Source organism: Enhydra lutris, unplaced genomic scaffold, assembly GCF_002288905.1.
Source record: "Enhydra lutris kenyoni isolate GAN:26980312 unplaced genomic scaffold, ASM228890v2 scaffoldscaffold38, whole genome shotgun sequence".
Taxonomy (NCBI): Eukaryota; Metazoa; Chordata; class Mammalia; order Carnivora; family Mustelidae; genus Enhydra; species Enhydra lutris.
This window is the reverse complement of record NW_019154122.1, coordinates 7,678,578-7,702,687: the sequence shown is the minus strand read 5'-3', so window position 1 is coordinate 7,702,687 and position 24,110 is coordinate 7,678,578. Positions and strand designations below refer to the sequence as shown.

At 57.1% G+C, this 24,110-nt stretch overlaps 1 protein-coding gene across 1 annotated transcript; it reads left to right on the top strand.

Moving 5' to 3' along the window:
- Nucleotides 1-922: 922 nt before the first annotated feature.
- Nucleotides 923-21,920, top strand: LOC111154864 (peptidyl arginine deiminase 6). Its single transcript, XM_022514798.1, has 16 exons — nt 923-1,084; nt 1,837-2,020; nt 3,266-3,338; nt 5,410-5,477; nt 6,137-6,251; nt 7,060-7,185; nt 11,532-11,710; nt 11,982-12,085; nt 15,189-15,300; nt 16,783-16,890; nt 17,102-17,256; nt 17,929-18,085; nt 18,197-18,320; nt 19,314-19,384; nt 20,459-20,620; nt 21,640-21,920. The coding sequence occupies exons 1-16, from the start codon at nt 993-995 to the stop codon at nt 21,883-21,885; spliced, it is 2,076 nt and encodes a 691-aa protein (XP_022370506.1). The 5' UTR covers nt 923-992; the 3' UTR covers nt 21,886-21,920.
- The last annotated feature ends 2,190 nt before the right edge of the window (nt 21,921-24,110 follow it).

Below are 24,110 nucleotides of genomic sequence, written 5' to 3'. Positions count from 1 at the left end.
TCCAGAAGGAACTGGGTGGGTGAGAGATAGAGCAGGAGGGACACTGTTGCAAGCCCCCTTTGAACTTGGGACCCTGTGAACGTGGTACCTGTTCAAGAACAACCACAGACCCTCACTTAAACCATGTCATGAACACTGCTCTAGAGTTAGCTGGCGGGTCCCTGGTGCGGGAGCCATTCTCTGTCCTTTGCTCCGTGAGCTCAGGGACGATGGGAGGCAGCTGCTGAACCAGGCTCAGCAGGGGCTCCTCCGCTCATTCATTCCAGCAACACTTGCCACGCCCCCCTCTGGGAGTTGTTGCCACCCCTGCGGACAAGGAGCACCCCATCACCTGGACCACACCCCAGACCGGCCAGGCCCAGGAGTCTATAATGTTAACAAGCCTCCTGATCCTTTCTGCAACCACCATGCATCGAGGACCGCTGATCCAGCTACTTTGCCCGGCTCACCTCGGGAATTTTCTGGAAGGGCTGAGGCCCCGGTGCCTGGCGATGCTGCTGCGCGCTGCCCTCCTGCATGAACCCCATATACCCTCTGTGGATATGTGCTCCTGACAGCAGCTTGCGGCCGTGTCAGTCCTATGGTGTCATGGCCAGGTTGCCCAGCCCCCTGCCCCCACCCTCCCCCCCGCCCCCGGCCCTAGCTCCCCAGAGTCCCTCTTGCTCCTAGTTCAAGACCAGAGACCTAAGCAGCCGGCCTCAGAGGCCCTGGATCTGTAGGAACTAGCTGCCTGATTGATTAGCGGCCATGGGGCTTAGACCCCACCCGCTCCTCCATGCCACCCCCCCACTCCCACCCCAGCAAGTCTCAATGGAGAAAATCAGCTTCACCTGGGCAGCTGCTGAAGCCTCCTTAACAAGGGAGTGGCCTGGGGAGGCCCTGAGCCCATAAGAGGGGAGGACGCAGGTGAGCCCTGGGGTTTATGTGAGGCTGCTGTGTTGAGTCAGGGTTGTCTAGCAGGTCTGAGGGTTGACGGCTTGGAGGGCCGCGCCATGTCGTTCCAGAGCATCGTCCACTTGTCTCTGGACAGCCCAGTGCATGCCCTGTGTGTGCTGGGCACGGACATCTGCTTGGATATCAATGGGTGAGGAGCTGGGGGCTCTGGCTGGGGGGGCAGGTGCTTGCCTCACGTACGGGGGTACCCCTAGGCTAGGCGGGGGTCACTGCCCTTCTCTGCACCTTTGGCTCCTGCCTCATCTCCAGGAGCCTGGTTTGGGTCTCTACGGGCCTTGTGGTCCTGACACTGCAGGATTCTGACCTAAATCCTGCCTCAGGCCCATATGGGCTGTGGGACCTTAGAGGAACAAGTGCCTTGCCGATCCTGTGCTCTTACTGGTGAAGCAGGGGTGAGGTTGGCTCTCTAGGAGGCCATAAGGATTAATTAAGGTGGGGGGGCTCCTGTAAATTGGAGCCTTAGTGGAGGGGGAAGGGTGGAACTTGTGCTGGAGGCTGAGTCTTCCCCAGAGTCACCACGTGAACCTCCTGAGGCCCGGATCCTGTTTCTCCCCCTATGGGGATCCCTTCTGGCTCATACAAATGGCTCCTCCCTCCACGGTCTTACAAATAAGATGTAGCTTTGGTAATTTCTGGAGACTCACTGAGGGGCGGGGTCTGGGCTAGAGCTGACAGGTGAAGGACACGGGCTCCTTGGAGTGGGTGAAGGCAGGAACAGGCTGAAGTTGGAGGTCCACAAACCTGTCCTGGCCAGCTGGCCTCTGGCTCAACACCCCAAGGGGAGCCATAGTCAGGACCCATCCCCCACCAAGCCACCTGCCCTGTGGTCCAAGGATGGAGACTCCTGTGCCCTAAGGTCTTTCTCCTTGCCGGACCAACCAGGTGTGCCCCGGAGAACTGCAAGTTATTCACGGTCAGTGGCTCTCCGGGGGTCTTGGTGGATGTCCCCAACACAGTCCAGGCAGGGAGTGGGGAGGAGGCTGCCCCGACCCGGTGGCCTCTGTCACATCCCATAGATGTGCTGGTGAAGATGACCGCCCCCAGCTCTGCCATCGACGGTGATAAGGTAAGCCTGGGCATGGGGGTGAGGGGGAACCCCCTAGCTGGGGGAGGGGTCAACCCAACACCTAGGGGCTCCCTCCTGGGAGCTGGTGTTTCCCTGGGGCCCCAAGTCTGTGAACCACGCAGGTGTTTTGCCTGCCATTCAATGTTTGCATCAGAACTGTGAGGGGGGCGCTCAGTGACCCCAGGATGCAGACAAGCAGGGAGGGAGGGCATGATCGGCTGAGCCAGGACTCCAGCTCCAGCACGTCTGACTCTCCCTGTGCTCCTGACCACGACCCCGGGCCAGCTTCCCAACAAGCTGCTTTGTAAAACTGGCTCAAAAGTTTTAGCAGCAAAACTCAGATGGGTTTGTTTGGCCAAAGCTGGTCTTCGGGGGTGTGGAGAGCTTAAGGAAACTGAGGAGCTACCGTGTAGTAAATGCATATGCTGTGTCCTGGGTATCTGGGGTTCTATTCCATGAGGTCAGCCCTACCCCCATCTTCCATACGTGGAAACCAAGGCACAAGATGACCTTTCTCAACCCGAATGACGTGACTACAGTGGGGGCAGATCTAGGGTTTGAGCCCAAGGCCGTGTTCTTTCTCCTGGGCAAGCTATCACCCTAATGGGGCACCGCTGGTGGCAGGAGGGTGACCTCCTTGCAAAGCCGGCTCCTGGGTTTGCTGTTGGGGGTGGTTCTGGGGCCGCCGCTGATGGCTCCTACAGTGTCATTGGGACCACCTGGGACTCTAACACTCACCTCCCAGACCACACCCTCTGCCAATTAAGTCAGCCCCCAGGGGAGCCCCGGCTTCTGCGGCTCAGCTCTCCAGCTGACTCCAGTGTGAAATGGGGGTGAGAACACGGAAGCCCGTTCAGGACCAGGGCACTCGGCCAGGTCTTGCTGGAACGGTCTTCTGGTGACCAGCAGGAGACCAATGGGCAGTGCACGTCCCCTGCTGCCCTCTGCCCAGAGCAGGCCCCTCCCTAGGAGGCACAGGGCATACTTAAGCTCGATGCAGCTCCCAGGGAAAATTCACAGCTGTGACGCATCCTGGCTGAGCCCAGAGGACCAGAGAAGTGCTCTCCGCCCCGGAGCCAGCCAGCACGTGGAGGACCCTGCCCCCCAGCTCACTGGTTGACATCAGAAGCTCAGAAGCTGTAAAGGAGGCTGAAGTCCAATGGCCGGCTGTGGGTGCTTAGCCCAAGGTCCCGTTCCTGCTCCCCCTGCCATCCCCTCCATGAGTGCTGGGTGCTGTCTCCACAGGTTTCCGTCTCATACTATCTGTCTGACGAGGATGTCCCTGTGGCCACAGCTGTGCTCTGCCTTACCGGCATCGGTGAGTACCCTGGGGCATGGGGAGGGGCTCTCCTGGTAATAAGACCCCTCCTGTGGATCCTGGATGTACTCCCCCAACGTGCCCATTCACACAATCCCCTCCAGCCACACTCACTCACCGCTGACCTCATTCCCTGAGCTTCTACTGTCTGGCTCACCTACCCTGGGCCCCACCAGTATTCTGCCTCCTGTGTTGTTACCCGTGGTGCATCTGGTGCAAAGTTCACTTTCTCACATCTGGTCCTCTCCCCTCTGATTCAGAACCTTCCTTCCGCAACTTAATGATGGAGGAAGACTCTACTCCTCTCCTCACTCCTTTTCTGGATCATTCCAGAACAAGCCAGAACCTCTATTCCTTCAGTAGGAGCAAACTATGCTGTCTACTGTCTTAAGGAACAAGAGAGATCCTCTGCTCTCTTAAACCTGATTCTGGATCATCTTCAAACTTTTTGAAGGAGATCCCCCAAACTTTTCCAGCCAGGCATCTCCCACAAACTTGACGCGGGTATCTGCTGACCCAGCATAACTTCTTGGCTGTCTAACCAACATCTCCATCTTTACTATATCCCGAATGAAACTGGTTCTACTTCCAGGAAGATGGCGGCAGAGTAGGAGGACCCAGATCGGTTTCCTTTTCCTCTAGCACCTACCTTCCCAGTGGTCTTCCCATCACCATGGACTATGGTCCACCTTTCTAGCCGGTCAGGCCTAAACCCTGGGGGTCACTCTTCCCTCTCCCTCCACCCCCGTCAGTCCTTATGTCTTGTTGCTGTTTCCTCAAAGTTCACTGGAATCCAGCCACAAGCCACCTTGGCTGCTCTTGGCTGGTCTGAGCCACCATCCTCTCCTACCTGGGTTACTGCACAGGTTCCCCGGGTGGAACCCTGTCCTTCCTGTTCTACTGTCCACTCCTGACCTGGCTCCCAGAGCAGCGTGTCTTCAGAAGGCTATCTGATAATGTCTCCTCAGATTAGAGCCTTCTGGTGCTTCTGCATAGTTGGACTAAAGCTGGTGTCCCTTTTACTCACAAAAGCTACGTGAGCTGGGTATCTACCTCTGCCCCGTGGCCCATTTCTCTTCTCCATGCTCATTCTGCCCTGGACCCTTGACCTTACCACTTTGCACTTCCTGTTCTAATTGCTTTTACCAAAAATAACACCAATCTTTTTTTTTTTTTTTTTTTTTTGCCTCTTTCTGGCCTCTGTTTATATTTCAACTCTTTAGAAGACTTCAGATTGTCTAAAACTAAAACAACCCCCCCATCCTCTCCTTGTTTCCACAACACTTTGCCATCAGACATAATGTGCATTTTACTCATTTCTTGACCCCTTACTGCTGTTGTGTGTGTGTGCGCGCGCGCGTGTGCACTCACACTCCCATCCCCAAGATTGAAGAAGACCGAGCCTGTCTCGCACGCTGCCGTGTCCCTAGGACCCAGAACTGTACCTGGTTCCTAGCAGGAATCTGGTCCCTGAGCATCCCCGTACCAGGGGCTAAGTACACGCGGCGACTGTGGTCTGTTCTCCTGGCCCTGGCATTCCAGCTGAGCACATCAGGTGATCCGCTCTATGAACGAAAATAAAACCAGAGCAAAGCCGCACGGTGGTCAGCGTGCGGTGGGGAGGAGTGGAAGGTGGAGTGTGGAGACTGTAGGAGGAGCCTCGGTGATGATACTTGGGCCCAGCCTGGATCCCTCTGCTCTCAGAGGCTTGGAGCTGCTGTGGATCGGCCCTTCCTAATTCTTAGAGCACCAGGAGCTTTCCAGAGTGCTAGGAACGTTGCTCCTCCTGGGGGGTGTCACCTGGGTAGTCCAAGAGGCACGAGATGGATCAGGACCACCACGGGCTGGTTTTGTGACTTCCCAGGGGGTTGGGGGAGACACGCAGGTACTTGGTCCTCTCCAGGCTCGCTCAGAGAAACAGTCGGCCTTGGAGGACCTTTCTTCTAAGCTGACGGCATGCCTGAAAGGCTGGGCATCCCTGATCCCAGCTTTGGGCACTGCTGGGATTACCTGGCACTCCGAGGCTCCGTGCAGCAGATCTGGGTGGTGGAAACTTTCTCTCTTGTTTCAGTGGTCTCCCTGGACGTGGACGTCTACCGTACTGGGCAGGTCCAGATGACCAGTGACAAGCAGGCTAAGGTGAGGCGGCCCAGGGAAGGGCGCGGGCCCACAGACTGTCTAGATCACACAGTGTCTTCGAAGTCCAATGGCTCCAACACAATCCGAGCTGATGAAGTCCAGGGCACCTGCGGGGCTCAGTCGGTTAAGTGTCTGCCTTCGGCTCAGGTCATGATCCCAGGGTCCCGGGATTGAGCCCCACATGGAGCTCCTTGCGCAGCAGGGAACCTGCTTCTGCCTCTCACTCTGCCTGCCACTCTTCCTGCTTGTGCTCGAGCCCTCTCTGTCAAATAAAATCTTTAAAAACAAAACAGAAGTCCATGTCTAGCTCTTTCAAAAAAAAAAAAAAAAAGCTAGAATATCTGGTGACACTAAGTCCCCATCCTAGCTTGGTCGCACAGCCAACCAGAACAGGCCCCTGTGTGGGACCCGCCTCCTCCCCTTTGCCTCCATCCGGGCGGCTCAGCACTGAAATCCGGTGGGGAGCCGTGACCCGCACCCAGCTTCCTCTCTGCCTCTCCACCCACTCCCCTGATGCCGCCTGCTTCTAAGTGCCTGAGTTCCCCAAGAGGTCCCAGTCCCCCTGTAAAGCCTCAGGTCCACTCCTGCTGTGGGGTAGCATCTGGAAAGCAGGATTTCCCTGGCTTCTTCCTGAGTCAACATTCCTGTCGTCTTTGCAGAAAAACTGGGTCTGGGGTCCCAGTGGCTGGGGTGCCATCCTGCTAGTGGACTGCAGCCCTGCTGACAAGGGCCAGGTTGTAGACAAGAAGACCACGAAGGTGTTCCTTCCAGAGGGTAAGGTCTGGCTGCTGTCCTGGGACTGCTGTAGCTTTTCTCCTGGGATCCACCTCTCCCTCGGATCCACCTCTCCCTGGGGCTTTGCTGCCACACCCCCAGCAAACATGGATGCCAGGTAGAGGTGTCCCCACTCTGAGCCTAAAGTCTCTTGTCAGAGGCTTGAAACTTATAACTAGGAAGAAAGAAGCCACATGGCTCTGGCTGGGGGGCAGCATGGGTCCTGGTGTGGGATAGCAACCTTATTTCCTGGCTATGGACTTGAGCATGTTAACTTCCCTGGTCTTGTTTTCCCATCTGTAAAATGGGGATGATCTATCTAGCTTCACAAATTAGATGAGAAGGCCAAACAGAGGGTTGCAAGCATCTTCCTAAAAACCCTCCTGTGACCTGGGCCAGGAGCCCTGACTGTCTTAGGCAAGAGCAGTCTTGGATCTGGTCCTCACTTGTGGTTGGCACCAAGGTTCTGGGTCTTAGCAGTATAAAGGGATGCCATGGTTCACACCCAGGCTGGCAGGGATCCCTCCTTGAGCGGACTGTGCCAGGCCCTGTTCTCAGTTTGTAGGGGCTGTGTACTGGTCCCAGCTGGGGTCACAGCCATCCTAACTCCCAGCAGACCATCCCAGGATGACAAGTTGCCCGCGGCCATGTGGGGAAGCAGGGAGCAGAGACCTGTTGCAGGGATGGGCCAGAGCGGAAGGCAGAGGGTCCCCAGGACCCTGATATAGGAGCCCCAGCCCTGGCCCGACAGCCCCTCCCCTCCTCCCTCCACCCCTGCAGCGCTGGCTTTATCTTGTCTTTTGCCCAGAAATACAGAGTCTGTCCCAGATGACCCTGAACGTTCAAGGGCCCAGCTGTGCTTTAAAGAAATACCGACTGCTTCTGCACACCTCCGAGGAAGAGGCAGAGAAGGCCAGAGTCTACCGGCCCCAAAGTGAGTTTCCTGATTGTACCACATCCAGCTCTGGCTTCTCTTCCAACGCGCCAGGGGGAGCTGAGGCCAGGTCGTTCCCAGCAGGGACCTTGTTGGAGGCCTGCAGGGGCCCACGGCTGCAGGTCGGGGCCTGGTGGGGCCACACTTGTGTCCCTGGGACCCTCCGGCTGCCACCTCCATCTACTAAGCCTATACGTGTGGGTGAGTCAGTGTCCCTTCAAGCCACTTCCCCAGCAAGGATGACTGCAGTGCCTGTCCGGCAAGGTTTCACGGCTGGAAGACAAGAAATGCATACTGGCTAAAAGCTATTGCCTTATACAGACCTGCTAAGCTCTTCTCCCAATTACTCCTGCCTGGAGGGGCCGTCTTCACTCCTCTATAAGGCCCCATTAGGTTGAGTTTCCAGAATTCGGAGGCCAAGGAGCTGCGTGGCAGCCGTGCCTGCATGTCTGTCCCAGGCATCACACCGCACCCTGCCCGTCTGTAGCCCTACCAACCTGGAAGGCAGGTGCACGTTCCTATCCTATAGATAAAGGCCCAAGGGCTGTTGATTCAGAAAGCAGAGCTGGGTGTGTCCAGCAAAATGTCCTTGAACGAACAAGTTTTTGATGTAACTAAACTGACTTAGCATTCAGTGCCTCTGTATTCATCAAACTGACATTAACGTTGCTTCTGGAGGCATGTGCCGGTAGGCTCCCTTCTCTTAGAAGCCAAGTTCAGCTTCCGCTGGGTGACTAGGGAAGGTTCTGCTCTAGAACGACCATCCCTGGTCTCCAGTCCTGGAGAACACGCCTCGGTTGCTTCCTGACCTGTGCTCAGGGGCCCTGGCTCCGCCTGAGGCTCGGTCTCTTCTGCAGGACACAGCTGAACTTGGAAGGGATGCAGGACCAGCCACGAGAGGCGGCCCAGGTTGGTCGTATGCGGTCCCTCCATGTGTGTGCTGGGTCTAAGCCTGCTTCAGGCCACGAGGAGGCTCTGGCCCAGTGTGGCCCCTTGTGGACAGAGAACAGACAATGACTTGTGTACCTTGCTAAAGATGTACTTCATCACCCGTGTCCAACTGTCAGGGCTTTTTTACTCAAAAACTTAAAGGTTCCTGGCTGGCTCGGTCTCTTGATCTCGGGGTCATGAATTTGAGCCCCACACTGGGTGTAGAGATTACTTAAAAATTGAAAAACTTAGGAATCCAGGGCAACCAGGTGTCCTGGCTCCATCAGTGAATCATGTGACTCCTGATTGTGGGGTTGTGGGTTTGAGTCCCACATCGGGGGTAGAGTTTAAATTTTTAAAAAATTTTTAAGTTCTACAAATACAGGGCAGGGACACACAGCACGTGGTGTTTTCACGAGCCCTTCAGCTGATTGTGAAGCAGGCTGAAGTTTGAGAACGCTGCTTTGTAAGATCTAGCAAAGGAGTCTGAGGGGAGATTTCCAGAGACATAGAAAGCCAGAGGAAGTTCTAGAAACCAAGGAAAGGAAGCCTTTCATGAGGGCCACAATGGGCCGTTGCTAGGCTAATCAAATCCGTGGTAATGTCGCGGTTCTCAACATGCCCGTCGTTCATGAATTTGGTAAGAACGTGGGGCTGGAAGGGAAGCGGGCAGACCGTGGACATACACGTGGGACAACTGTGTGGGGAAGGGAACCATGGGGAGGTGGTGACTGGAGGCTGGGAGGGAGTGGGGAATGACTGGAGATGGAGGAACTCAGCACGTCTCGGGGGGGGGGGGGGGGGGGGGCCAGGGGGGGGGGGGGGGGGGGGGGGGGGGGGCGTGGTCCAGCGGGGGTCGGGGTGAGGGAGCAACTCAGAAGAAACTGGGGAGGAGAACATCCCCCTCGGAGGACCCTGGAAACGGGATCACTAACAGACAGGAGTGTGACAATAGTGTTCCTGAGCAGTGGTGATGGCAGCTCTGAGGCTTGGTCCCCTCCTAAGTGTGGTGTCTCAGCGTTGTGGTTCCTCTGGCTGCTCGGGTACGAAAGTGCTCCGCAGACTTGGCTTACCCGGAGATGAGGTCTCGGGGTGGGAGCGGACCGGGCCAGACCGGGCTTGTGTGCAAGAGATCGAGAGCAGGCGTAGAACAGAAGGGTGGGGAGGGGAGGGGCGGGGAGAGGGAGGAGTTGGCAGGGTGGGGGCTGGGGTGAAGAATCATGGAGGTGGGAGTGTAGTTGACCTAAAAAGGCAGAACATGCAGATGGTCTGTGTGGAGGTGACATCCGGGCCGTGAGCATGGGGAGGCACGTCTGAGGTGGTGCAGGGCTCTGTCTCATGGCAATGAGGTCAAGGAACAGCGCGGATGGGATGGGCTGGCCTGGGCTATGGTGTAACCAGCAATGACCACCGTGGGGAAGACGGACCAGGGCTAGAACAGTCTATGGAGGACGGCGCGGCGAGGATGGGGGCAGGTGACGTGATCTGCTAGCGTGACCTTCAAAGGGATTAGGATTCTTGAAGGATGAAGACATGAGCTAGAAGTATTGAGGACAGACCCCCATGGTACCTAGAAGGTAGGGAGAAAGCACGGCTCACATCCATGTTGACTGGGTTCTGGGGTCCCAGCTCTAGAAGGGTAAGTTCACTCCCTGCTCTCCAAGTCTGCTAGGGCTGGACAGCCAGGGACGGAGCAGGAGCTGGGGAGTGGCTTGAGATCAAGGGTAGGGGAGCTAAGAGCTGAGTGCGAACAGGAATGCGGGCAGGAAGAGCCTGTCTTTGTCCTCAGGTACTTTTCTCCCTCCTTACCCGGATAATGGGGCAGGCAGTCACAGCACCTGCATCAAAGGTGGGGAGGGTGCATAGGAGTCTGTGGGCCTCCGCCACGCTTCCTGGCCTATAGGACGGCCACAACCAAATGTCAGCTATGCTTAAAGACCAGCAGCTAGAAGAGAGACCTCCCACCCCCCAGCCAGCCACAGGATTGAAGTAGCTGGGAAGGGCCCGCAGCAGGCAGAGCTGGGCCCCTCTTGAGCCCCACCAACTCCATGGAACATCACCTTCGTGTACAGGGGCCATGGGGAGCCCAGGGCCCTGCGCAGTTGAAGCTGCTGGACGTTCTTGGGGCGCCAAGTGGTGTCCAGCACAGTCTAGTCGTGGCGGCTGGGAACCCGGTGATGCTCCAAGCATACCAGCTGTGAACCTGCACAGGCTGCTGAAAGGGCTGCGTCCCTGTGCTGGGCAGCTTTGGGGGTCCTGGTGGCAGGCTCCACCTTGTCCAGGTGTGCCCCTTTGAGGCCTAGCTCCAGGCCAGCAAGGGCAGCCTTCAGGCCGACTAGAGGCAGGAGTCCCCAGGGGCAGTCCTAGCTGAAGCCGTCCCAAACGTGGCCAACAGAAGCTGGGGTCCCCCGCAGCTGGCACCCCATGCCTGTAAGGCTTTCTTGCTGAGTGCCCCATAGCTAGTGTCTGGGGCACAGCCACCATGCAGGCCACCGCAGTGCCATCACCCAGAGTAAGAGGTCAGCGAACCAGAGCTGTGCCTCTGTCCTGGGGACGGTAGTGACCTCAGCAGCCATCTGTGGCGTGTTGGAGTCCGAGGCCAAGGCAGCTGGTCCCCGCTGTGCAGAGGCATGTGGTGCCTGGATGGTTTTTGGTGACCCAGGGAAACCGAGACTGGGATTTCCTGGAGTTGGAGTCTAGAGGCCATCAGGGCAGGGTGGCCATGCTGGGAATGGGTCGGAAGGACAAGGAGAGTGGCAGGAAGGTCAGGTGGGGAAGTTTGGTGGCTTCGGGTCAGGACGATCTCTGCAAATGGACAGTGAACGGAGTTTAGTAGAGATAACCACAGGGTGTGGTCAACTTCTCTTTTCTGTGTGTGGTTTTCTGTTTCACACCCCCAAGAAGCCTGAGGGTGCTGGGATCCGCACAGTGGATAGGAACTTTCCTGAGCTTCTCCGGATACAATCCGAGGCCTATCCTGTCCGACAGGCTGTTCCCACGGAAGCCTCCCTGCCGCTTACTCGAGGAGGGTCTGCTGTTTCAGACGAGGCTGCCAAGCCCACCTTGGCTGCTTCTCCCCTTTGAAGCTTTTTAGGATTTCCTCCCCAAAGCTGGTCCGAGAATGGAGCCAGAGCCTCGAAGGCCGGCATCTTCATCCGAGCCCCGACCCTGTGATACGTGTGCTAGGTCTTTGAACAGCGCTGCTGAGCTCTGGCCCTTGTCTGTGAACAAACACTTGATTGTCCCCTAAGCCCCACACACAAGAAACACGGGGACGGAAAAGCCAGCTTCGTTCCTCCTCGGCCGAAGCTCCCGGCCTGGCTTCTGCCCAGAGGAACGAGCCGGCGCCCCAACCGTCTGAGGGGGAGATGGGCACCGGGCTATGTCAACAGCTGGCCTGTCCCTTCTGTCCTCAGGAGACAGCTCGAGCACCTTTGAGTTATTGCTGGGGCCTGGCCGGCCCACCTACACCCTCGCTCCCCTCGAGAATCCCCTGAAGGAAACCTTCTATGTTGAGGCTGTGGAGTTCCCGTCTGCCAGCTTCTCGGGCCTCGTCTCCTACTCTGTCACCCTGCTGGAAGAGTCGCAAGACCCGGTATGTTCCCCGCCCCGACCCAGGTAGACCGACGGTCCTGGGGCCAGGGGCCGTACGGGGAGGAAGTCTTTCTCATGTGGCACAGCAATGGGGGAGACCAGGCTTGGTGCAGGCAGAGCTACGGTCTCGGTCTCGTGCCTCCTGTGGGAGAATAGTTGCAGAGGACAGGGAGGGTCCAGAGGTGGGCAGGGGTGCACAGCTGGAAGCTTGGGGCTGGGGGGAGGGGCGACGTGGAACCAGCTTGCCAACAGGACCTGGTGTGACTTTGCAGTCAATTCCAGAGACCCTGGCATACAAAGACACGGTGGTGTTCCGGGTGGCCCCTTGTGTCTTTACTCCCAGCACCCAGATGCCTCTAGAGGTCTACCTGTGCAGGTAAGAGACCCTCGGGTACCTGTGCCAGGTCCTTCCTGGTATTCTGTCCGTCTGCAGGGTGGGAGGTGGGGGTTAAGATCACTAGACTTCTCCCCATGCCTAGTGAGCTCCTCCTGCCTGAGCTGTCTAGTCCTATCCCCAAGGTAGTCCTTGCGGGAGTCCTTTTTAAACACGAACAGTGCCAGGGACTGAGCCGTGACTGTGAGCCTCCCTCCCCGGCTCTCGTGGGGAGGTGGACGACACCATGGCTTCAAGTATCGGCCAGTGCTGGAAAGCGGGGTGAAGGATGGAAAGGTAAGGACTGGCCCATGCTCCTGGGAGGCCCAGAGAGCCAGGAAAGGGCAGGCGGGAGCAGGAGGAGGAGGGCAGGACCAATGCAGAAGGGCCTCGGGGGCTGGAACAGACCCCATTTTCTGCCTAGACGCCCACAGGTAGGAGGGCTGCACTGTTCAGTCACGGAGTGGCCCTGGCTCCTTTCAGTCTTGTGCTGACGCCTTCCCTGGGGCAGCATCTCCATCTTTGTGATGGATGCTGGGCCCAGGCATGTCTGTGTCCATGTCCCAGGCCCTAGGAAGGCAGGAGAGTCAAAGTTGGGAAGAGCTGTCCTGTGCCGCCCCTGAGGTCTGGAAGTCTCTGAACTACTTCTCATGTGCTCATGGCCTGCAGAGGGCCACCCCAGCTGCAGGGAAGCCAGGCATGGCGTTCTAGCCAAGTGGGCAAATACCTTTGGAGGAGAGGACAAAGGACCCTGGCCGGTAAAATCCCGTCACTCCAGCCACTTGGAAAATCAGGGGCACAAGCAGAAGGCAGGACCCACTTCAGCTGTCACAGCGGCGTAAGCTGGAGGTAGCAGTGGCACAGGACGGGGTGGGAGCCCAGTTAGGTTCAGGGGTGCGTTGACGGCAGACCTCCTCCCCCTGGGCCATGGGAGCTGATGCATGGTCTATAAGGAGACAAGACTGTCCCCTGGATCTGGGGTCTGCAGCAAGGTGAATGGGGGCGCCGTTGCTGACTTGGGATAGAGTCATTTCTTTGGTCCCAGAGACTTAGAGCTGGGGGGGACCCACTGGGTCTCTTAACTTCTGGAGCTCCATGGACAGTTGGGAAACTCAAGACGAGGCTGGGTGCCGCTGGCCGGTGGAGCACGTTCAAAGCCCAGGCCTAGCCATGCTCCTCTAAGGAGTGATGAACCCAGGAAAGGTAACTGAGCGGTGAGCTCTGGGTTGATCCAATACTCAGCTCTGGACAAGAACATAGCAAGGCAACTGGGAAGGGAGAGGAGGTTTGATTAATAAACCAGGAGAGTGGAGACCCAGAGGTTAAGGGTAGGGGGAGACCAGGTGAGGGACCAGCTGTGTGAAACCAAGAGGAGAAAGAAATGCCCATTGGGTTTGGCAAGATGGAGGTCACTCACTGTGCAGCAAGAAATCCTGCCTGGTGGGTTTGGAAGCAGAGGGACGAACGGGAAGGGGGAGTACTTTGCAAATCTCTACAGAGGTGGGAAGCAAGAAGGGGGTGTGTGGCCAAGGGCAGGCTGTTTTTTTAAAGTGGGAAGCTGTGAATGAGGCTGACTTAATGATCCAGCAGAGCAGGTCAAATCCGAGGAGGGGAAAGGCCACTCCAGGAGCCAAGCTGGTAGGCTGCGTCCACAGGTCCTGTTGATAGGCTCGAGGACTGCTCACCCACAGCTCCAGGAGGGAGAGCAGAGCAAGGGGGTGAGGGCTGGGCGAGAAGGACGGCTGTTCGGTGCTAAGGACAAGTTCAGCTCCTCCCCAGGGGCTTTTCTCCAACTATTTCTGGTAACTTGAGTTCAAGGGAAGAGGAAATGTAGAACTGGGCTAACCAGGGTTGGGGTTCTGTCAAGCAAAGGGGCAAGGGGAAAATTATGAAGCCAAATGAGAAAGGCCAAGAACCGGAAAGATGGGGTTGACAGCGGCTGAGGACAAGGGGTCCCAACAAGGGGGAGTTGGAGCCGGAGCTGGAGGTTTTAGAACTGGCTGCCAGATGGGGATCTTGGAGGTAGTGCAAGAAGGGGAGCTCAACCCTCTTCCAGGCCCACTGGGGGATAGAAGAAAGCTAGCCTTTCCATGGGAGGGCTTCCAGGGAGAAGGGTCCCCAGAGGAACACCAGGTTTCAGTATAAGGGAAAGAGCTTGAGGGACTGCCAAGAACAGATAATCCATACACCAGATCCGTCTACCTTGTCTTTTATATCTGAAGATTCCTCTTCACTCATAAGAGCCATCTGTTGAATGCCTGGTCTCCTAGGACTCCCATATAGAGGTGGTATGCAGGCACAGCTTGACCCAGCTTCAAGCCTTCCACCCACACACATCCTTGGACTGTTCCAGACTTTGTCAGGCTGGTCGGCTAGCTGCAGCCTTCTCTGTGTTGACTGGAGAAATAAGGTTCTTTAGGAGCCCAGAATAACAAAGGGAGTCTTGGACCTGGAACCCGACTAGAGTCTTAACTTTGACACTTCCCGATAGTGTGACCTTGCTTGCATTCAACTCCTGAGGATCTGTGTATAAAATGAGGGGTCTTAGTACCTGCCTCAAACACATCTGTTCATCTCCAACATGGAACAGACATCCATCGTGGTCCTATAAGTCTGCTATTATGCCCAACAACACGAAGATCCCCAGGGTCTGAGACCTGCCCCTGTCCCCTGCCAACCATACCAATATGGCAACCTTGTTGGCCATCCCAAGGGCTGGTGGGGGGCACTTGGCTGCTTGGCTTCTTAAGAGAAAAAGAGCCCCTCTGGGTAGGCTGAGGTGGGAGATCCTGGGGCGGGGTGGAAGGCACACATGGGGTGTGACTGCAGGCTGGGGACAAAGCAGGGTCCTAGGGAAGCAGAGCAGGGGCTGACCCTGGCAGTTCTTGACTCTGCTGTGTGCTGAGTGCTGCTGAGTGAGACCCACTCTAAGTACTAGCTCGTGCTCCGAGAAGCGGGGCACAGCAGCTCTGCCTACCTCAGGGCTAGGGGCATGAGCTCTCCTGACTGGAAGGAGGTGCCCCCCTGGCCCTGGAAGGGTGAGGCCATGACTGGGGTGGAGGGAGCCCCGCAGGCCTCCCCAGAGCTGGCTTTTCTCCTGCGGCAGAGAGCTGCAGGTCGAAGGCTTTGCGAACACGGTGATGGAGCTGAGCGAGAAGAGCAACATCCAGGTGGCATCTGTCTACGAGGACCCCAACCGCCTGGGCAGGTGGCTCCAGGTAACTCCCCACCTGGGGAAATCCACCTGTTGGGGGAGGGGCAAGGAGCCTTGCAGGTGGTGCATGTGCCTAGCATCAGGTGTCTGTTCAACCTGCCCAGCGAAGCTCAAACCAGAGGTGTCTGTTTCTAGAACTTTAGTAGAGGCTCAGATGGAAGGGCTTGCCCAAGTCCTAGCCACTAAGAGAGAACTTAGAGTCCAGCTTCCCCTCCTGTTCTAGAATGCACAGGTTCGAGACCACAGAACGCCCAGGTGTGAACGATCTGGCACCTTCGCCTCCTGGCTGCTGGGGCAGGGCTCCTCCTGCAGTGTCCAGTCCAACCGGGCAGGGCCCTGCTGTCTGGGGCTCTCCTCTCCCCAAAGACCACACACTGGCCACCAGTCTACACGCTACAGCCACAGGACAATGGGACGGGTCGTGCTCCTGTGCTAGCTAGCAGGACACGGGGCTCTAAGTGCTGGGATAGCAAGATGCTGTAGTGAGTCTCTTGCCCAAATGAGGCCGTTTTGGGTGGTGAGGAAAAGCTTCAAATTCAGGAAACTGAGCTGACCATACAAAGATCTGGAGATGGGGGGTTGGTGCTACATTAGACATTAAAGCTCTTTGTGGGGAGGCACAGCTGATGTGAAGAGCCTAATGGGGAGTGTCCTTGGAGAAAAGGAAGAGCAGAAGGGCTGGTGTGGCCAGATTAGAGCAGAAAGGCCAGAGGGAGGAAAGAGCCAGACTGTAGACTCAGGATCTTTTAAGCCAAGGTAAGGGAGAGAAACGAGTTCACAACAAGGTAGGATGTCGAAAGGTGTGAAGTGAGACGTAAATGTTCTGATTTAAGTTTCTCTGGCTGAGAACTGGAGAACCAGTCCTAGGCAGGGGCAAGGATGAAAGTGCACTGGCCACGGGGGACCACGGTCACGGGGGGAGGCAAGCACGGTGGCTTCCTCCGAATGGTGCGGGAGAGCAGTCCGCCTGCACCGTGAACCACCAAGGCTCATTCACGGACAGGGTGCGTGAGGGAAGAGAAGGAAGGATCTCGGTGACCCAGCTTTTAAGCGAGACTGCTTAGGAGAACGGGTCTGGAGAACCCCAAAGAAGGGGATGCCTGGGGCGCCTGGGTGGCTCAGTGGGTTAAGCCGCTGCCTTCGGCTCAGGTCATGATCTCGCAGTCCTGGGATCGAGTCCCGCGTCGGGCTCTCTGCTCAGCAGGGAGCCTGCTTCCTCCTGTCTCTCTGCCTGCCTCTCTGCCTGCTTGTGATCTCTCTCTCTGTCAAATAAATAAATTAAAAATCTTTAAAAAAAAAAAGGGGGGGGATGCCTGAGCAGAGGAGTTTCAAGGGCTGGGCAGGAGTTGGCAGAAGGGGGTTCCTGTTGCCTAGTCCGCCGCTGCTCCTTGGAAGTGGCCTGTGTGCAAGGTGTGACCGGCAAGCCAGACACAGGAGAGCAGGTGATGGTGCCAGGTGACTCGACTTCTTTTCCTATCCCCTCCAGGACGAGATGGCCTTCTGTTATACCCAGGCTCCCCACAAGACGGTTTCCTTGGTCCTCGACACCCCTCGAGTCCTCACGCTGGACGACTTCCCCATGAAATACTCGCTGGTGTGGGGCTCGGTTTGGCTGATCTAAACTCCATCCAACCTGTCAGGCCCCGCGGCGGCCCAAGAGGGATGGGGTGCCAAGGGGGAGAGGGCCCCAGTGGCCTCTGGGGGCAGGGGGTGTGGGGATCTACCGGGCGGTCTGGATCAGGGCTAAGACTGGGGCTTAAAGCCCATCCTTCCTAACAGCCCTGCCCCACTGGGTCTCCTTCCAGAGCCCAGGGGTTGGCTACATGATCCAACGCACCAAGGACCACAGGGTGGCCAGCATGGACTCCATTGGGAACCTGATGGTGTCCCCACCTGTGAAGGTGGAAGGCAAAGTGTACCCCCTAGGCAGGATCCTCATTGGCAGCTCCTTTTACCCCAGGTGAGGCAAGAGCCAGGCGGGGGCCCGCGGGGGCCAGCTGCCTTCAAACTGAAGGGACCGCCCCCCTCCCCGGCTCCCACATGACTCCGCAGATCATCTGCACTGGACTATTTTTTTTTAAAGATTTTATTTATTTATTTGACAGATGGAGATTACAAGTAGGCAGAGAGGCGGGTGGGGGGCAGGCTCCCCGCTGAGCAGAGAACCCGATGCAGGGCTCGATCCCAGGACCCTGGGATCATGACCTGAGCTGAAAGCAGAGGCTTTAAACCCACTGAGCCACCCAGGTGCCCCTGCTCTGGACTATTTAAGTTGGCAAGAAGGGACTTTTGAGTCTTGGACTGTCACAGAAGACTCCAGGTAGAAAAAGCAGATGAACTGTTCATCCTTTCAAGTGGTGACTCCTGGCTTCAGATTTGGAAGGCTGCTCATTTAGTTCACCTAAATCCAAGAGCTACTTGTGTCCCAGGGTTCAGAGCTGACCTAGGTGGAATCCCTTGGCTCCATCCGGAGTTGGGCCAGAGGAAGGGATTCTTAGCCAGCCCGTCCTTTATGGACCAGTCCCTTGAACCCAGTAGTTAGAACAGCCAGTTAGCTCAAGGAAGACTGATCTTGAGCTGGCCAACCCACACCATGCTGGCTCAAGGGCTGGTCATTCCGTGTCTCCCTTAGCAAGGAGGGCCGAGACATGGGGAAGGCTCTGCGGGACTTCCTCTACGCCCAGCGAGTCCAGGCCCCAGTGGAGCTCTTCTCAGACTGGCTGATGGCTGGCCATGTGGATGAGTTCCTCTGCTTTATCCCCACGCAGGACAAGAGTGAGGGAGACAAGGTTGGTGGGGGGTGGGGGGTAGCCTAGAGAGGGAGGGGTCTCCCCTCCCTTTTAAAGCCTCTTAGAAGCTTCTGGAAGGAAAGCGAGCATCTGACCCTAGTTGTTTCTCAGGGCTTCCGGCTGCTCCTGGCCAGCCCCAGCTCCTGCTACAGACTGTTCGAGGAGAAAAAGAAGGAGGGCTACGGAGACATGACTCTGTTAGAAGAGGTCCGGGAGGACCAGCTCCTTTCTAACGGTGAGCAAAGCCCCTGGCATCAGAGCAGACACCAACTCCTCCTTTCCCAGATGTCCCTTCTAGAGCACCGGTTGGCCATTGTTCCTCCTGGTACAGGGTCCCAGGGCAGCACGAAAGCCTAATGTGTAGCACCCATCTTGTTCCAGGGCTATTCTGGAGATGCTAGGGGTTCCGGAGGGGGGGAGATGGCCAAGTGTATGAGAAGGGGACTCTGGGGGGATGAGGCGGCAAAGCCAGGTGTCACCAACACTCACATTTAACTACTTGGGGAACATGGAGTCAAGTACCTGCACTTTGGGACTTCCTGGGTGCCCTGGGCATGTTGTAGAAAACCTACAGGGACAGGCGGAGATGGTGTGTCTGGGGCACACTTGTTCTGTTTGAAAGTCTGTGGGAAGCCAGGGAAGGGCTGCTGGGAAGCTCTCTAGCCCCACTGCTTCTCCAAGTGCGGCTTCATGGTCACCGGGAAGCCTGTGACCTATGCTGGACCTGGTGAGTCACAGGGTTCTAGGAGCTCTTCTAGAAGGTGATACTTAGCACAAGCCACATTTCACACCCCACATGCCAAAGACCCTGTTAACTTAGCTGGGGCCTGAGAGGGCCATCCCTGTCCTAAAGACAAAGCAACTGAGGCACACAGTTGAATAATCTAGTCAAGGCCCCAGGTAGGAGGGGCCAGGTGGTCCGGGTCACGTGGTTTACAGAGCTGCCCAGGGGAGAGGGGAGTGCCGGCTGGAGTCACCCGCTAACCTGTTCCAAGCTGCCTTCCCTCCTACCAGGGCCAGAGAGGCTGGGGGGCAGCAAAGGTCCTCCCTGGGCTTTAATGACCCTGACGTCAGTTCCCAGAGGTGACAGGTGACCTAGGTAGTCTCTGGAGACTGGCCAGGTTACCCGTCAGGGCCACCAGGGGCAACAATACACCAGGAGGCCCGGTGCTGGGAGGAACCGCTCCCCGGCCTCACGTCCTGCCCCACACCTGCCTTCTGCCTACAGGGCGGGAGGCCAACACCATCAACCAACTTCTAACGGACGGAAACCTGAGGAAGCAGAACAACTATGTAGAGGTAGGGGCCAACAGCGTGAGGGACCATCTCCAAAAAGTGGGGGGAGGCATGGACAATTCAGAAGGTCCTAAATGAGCAGCGACTCAGCCTAAGCATCATGAAAGGGACTATGATCCTTGATCACCCCCTGAAGCATAGGGGGTACAAAGCCTTCGAGCCCAGGTATGAACCTAAGCCGAGGAGTAGGGGGAAGCGGGTCTGATTCCAAGTCTGACCCCCAAAGACAGGCTCTGGGCCACTCAAGTAGCCTGGCATCTGACCAGAAAATAGAGGATGCCCCCTCCTGCCAACTCCCTTAGGAAGCTCTGAGTTCTAGAGACTTGGACCAGGGTCCTCTCCATGCTTCCAGGAGTGGCCCATGGGCTGTGTTCTAGGCCACTCAGCACCTCAGGCCTCGGTGTGAATCACTGGCTAGTAGTTCCCAGAAAGAACTTATCTAGATTCCAGCAGGGATCACAAGTCTGGAAAAGGGCAAGGACCTGTCCAAGGTCACATGGCACAAACCACTTCACCCCCTGAGGCCTTGTGACTCCCAGCGTATGCCTGCCCAGGGGCATTCTGGGCAATGGTGCTGACCTTCGCTGAACAGGGAATGCCTCCGGGTACAACAGGGTGGTACTGGCCAGGTATGGGGTCAAACACCATCTTGGCTCCAGTGACTCCTGTCCTGGGGGTGGAGGTCATGAGCTTTATTATCAAGACCCAGGAAACAGGTGGTCAGGGCAAGAACGTGCTGTAAGTGTGGGAGCAGCTGCTCAGGCCCCTTCCTAAGGAAGACAGTAGTGTGCCCATGGAGGACTTCCTCTTGTCTTGGCCTGGTCCAGCCCGGCTCCTCCACTCTGGCCAGGACGGAGGGCCACACGAATGCCTCATGCTACAGTAGAATCAGGCCAGCTGTGGGATCCTGGCCATTTCTCTAAGCCCTCCCCTCCCTGCTTCCCCAACCCCAAAGGGACCTGTGTGCCCTCTATGAGAGGGCATGCCTGCCAGCAGAATGAAGACAGGGGGCCGTTCAGGCCATGACCCTGGGCTTCTCCACTCCCCACCAACTCCCATCTTCTTCCTGCCCCACAGAAGTGCATTAACCTGAACCGTGACATCCTGAAGAAGGAGCTGGGCCTGGTGGAGAAGGACATCATCGACATCCCGCAGCTCTTCTGCTTGGAGCAGCTAACCAACGTCCCCTCCAACGAGCAGACCACGAAATTGTTCGCAAGGCCCTACTTCCCTAACCTGGTGAGGAACGCAGGGGCTGGGCTGGGTGGGAGGGCTGTCCTGCTCACTCTGGCTGCTCTCCTGACCTCCCTGATGCAGGACTAGAGCCTCAGGCACAGCAGACAGCAGTGGCTGCAGAAAGGAGGTGAAGTCCTCCCCTCCCCTCTCAGGGAACACTGCCTCGGGGAGCAGACCAGGGGGTCCCAGGCCAAGCAGTGGCCATGGACGAGCCTCTGGGTTCAGCCTCAACCCTGAGGGAGCGATGCTACATGCCCACCTCACAGATGGAGTCACTGCTTACCCTCTTTTGAGTCCCAGGGACACAGGCCCTGCATTCATTAGTCACACAGGGGTAGCTTTTAATTCTAGAAGACCCAGGAGCCCTTGGTTTTGACGTGGCCCTGGGAGCAGGGGTGGGGAGAAGTGGCGGGGGGATAGTGTGTTTGAGGAAGAGAGGCTGGAATTAAGAAATGAGAAATGGGGGCGGCCTGGGTGGCTCAGTGGGTTAAAGCCTCTGCCTTTGGCTCAGGTCATGATCCCAGGGTTCTGGGATAGAGCCCCGTTATCGGGCTCTCTGCTCAGCGGGGAGCCTGCTTCCTCCTCTCTCTCTGCCTGCTTCTCTGCCTGCTTGTGATCTCTGTCAAATAAATAAAATCTTAAAAAAAAAAAAATGAGAAATGGACACAAGTCAACTGCCAGAGCTGGGTGGAAAGGCGTTCCAGGAGAGGTGCGTGGATTACAGTGTGAAGTTAACTTCCTGCCCAGAGCAAGAGGAACACAGTAGGGGAAGGAACCAGGGAGGTCTGCAGAGCCAGACCGTGGCCTGACGGGATTTCGGTTTTGCTGAAACACGTCAGGGACGCAGGAAGGTTGAGAAAAAGTGAGATGGATTTTGCCGAGGTTGGCTGGCGTCCACTAGGGGCAGAGCTCGAGAAGCTGCCCTGTGTTTGCTGCGTGTGGTCGAGCCTGACCACCGAGGGGCTTTCTTCCACGGCTCTGACCCCACCCCGGCCTGGCCCGGCCCGTCCTCTCTCTGACAGCTGCAGATGATTGTGATGGACAAGCATCTGGGCATCCCCAAGCCTTTTGGGCCCCAGATCAAGGGCATCTGCTGCCTGGAAGAGAAGATCCGCCAGCTGCTAGAGCCCCTGGGCTTCCAGTGCACCTTCATCGATGACTTCGACTGCTACCTGACTGACATCGGGGACTTCTGTGCCTGCGCCAACATACACAGGGTGCCCTTTGCCTTCAAATGGTGGAGCATGGTGCCCGAGCCCCAAGCTTAGCCCCGCCAGCCCTGGCCCAGCGCGAACAGCCCAGTCATCGCATTCTGCAGCACTCCGACGGCCTGCCTGTCCCTCCCCCAAGCCATGCTCCTCCCTCAAGGTATTCTGAGGGGGCGGCAGACGTGACTCAAATGTGCTCGAACCCCCTTGGAAAATGGTCCTCAGCTGAGAAGTGGTTACTAAGTATCCATTAAAGTCCTAGGTGTTCCCAGTGCATTTTGGTCGCAGCTGCCTTGTTTTGAGGACGGGGAGGACAGCTGAGGATGGAAAGTGGAACCCCTGAGACTCCTGGGGTCTGGCTGCCCCACCTGAGCAGGGATGAGGGCAGGGACAAGGCTGGACTCAGATTCCTTCTTTTCTAGTTTAAGCCCCTCTGACATGCTGGGTCTACATGCTTGAGCACGGGGACAGCCTCCAGGCTTGGGGAAGGGAGCGAGAAATCACCCCCTGTAGGCAACCGGCCTCTCTGGTGTCAGAGGGACAAGATACAGTAGGGGCGGGGTGGGGAAGGGGTACCTTTGTTAACCTCAAGTGTCCAGGAGAGAAGAAACGCCCACCCTGGGACCCAAAGCTGCCTCTTTCCACCTGTCTGCCAGCCCCTGAGCGGATGGCACAAAGATGCTATTAAGGTAAGTGCGTCTGAGGGGCCACTCCCGCTCTGCCCCTCCTGCTGGGTGTGTGGTGGGGGGGGCAGGGGCAAAGATTGGGAGGTGGGGAGGGGAGGCCAGTCTGAGGACTGAGAGCAGCCAGCATCTCAGAGGTTGCGCAGTGATGGGTATTTTGGGAGACTGGTGAGTGCAGGTGGCCACCGGCCGCAGGGTAAGAGCTCAGTGGGGGAGCAGCCTGGGAGCAAAGGCTGTCAAGGCGGACACTGCTAAGTGCCTGCGGCTTCTGAGCACCCGACTGGCTCCTTAGTGCCACCTAGTGGGCAGTGCGCTGCACAACCGGCAGGGGGGTGGCCCCGACCTGGAGCGCCTTTGTGACCAGTGCTTAAGTGACAGGAGGGCTCGGGGATCCCCTTGGAAGTGTTGGTGGGGAATGAGGACAGACCTTTCTGGGCACACAAGACCTACCATTGTTCCCGTGCTTTTCCGTGCCTGAACGTTTGCCCTCAGAGCCCCAGTGGGCAAACCCAAACCCCCATTTTTAGTTGGGCCAGTGAAGGGGGACACCTCCCTGAGGGTCACAGGTTTCCAGGGAGAGTTGGGAGCTCCACTCACCTTCAACCCCAGGTTAAAGCCTAGAAACTGAACCGAGCTACCCCGAAAGCCTTTCTCAGGGGGAGCCTCGGCACAGGCAGGGGCCCCTGCGGGGAGCATAGGGAAACCCAGCTGCTCTGCGGTCTTACGCTGGTTCTACTGAAAAAGAAGCACAAAAGCCAAAACAGAGTAAACAATGATGTCATTTATTTAAAATGTTTACTCCAAGAAATATATATATATATAAAAAAAAAATAAGACAAATACAGCACTAAACCAGGCACCTTCGACCAAATCACAACCTCTTCAGGTGTTCTCTCCCCTTAGCCCCGAACCCCCTCTTCCAGAGATGCCCTCCAGAGCTGGAAGGCGGGTCAGAGGCCCAAGGGGGTCAACGCAAGGCCACTCTTTCTTTTGGAGTGCAGGACAACCCCCTAATTCCTTGTCAAGAAGGATTTCCCCCCCTTAGGAAGTTCATCTTAAAATTCTAAGCCAAAAGGAGTGATTGTGGTGGAGAACAGGGCCGTCTTCACCTGGAAGTTCCGAGCCTATGCTGCTCTGGTCCCTGGCAAGGAGCCCTCAAATAGGCTGGTGGCGGGTTCCAGACTGGTCCCCCGGAAGATCGGAGCCCTGCCTGCCCCAGGGCGGCTCCCGCAGAGGGGACCCTGGGGCTGCTGTGCAGGTCCAAGGGGCACATGTGCCGAAGCCCTGTTCCAGGAGAGAGACTCATGTCCAGGGAAAAGGGTGGGTGCCCCGCACAGAAGTGAGAGCCCGAGATGGTGGCTCTAAGGGTGATTTGGACAAATCAGGTTAGTTTAGCAGAAGCTTCTCCCCTGGACTACGGACTGAAACAGGACAGCAAAGATGAGCACGAAGTCAGACTAAACCTTAGGAAGACGCAGGCCCGCTCTCGCGCAAGGGCCTTGGGACTGGCGGGGCAGATCCTGTCCTGTCAAACGCCCTGGAAAGGCAGACGCTGTGAGGCTCCATGGGGGATGGGCAGGGAAGAAAGCAACGACAACTCGA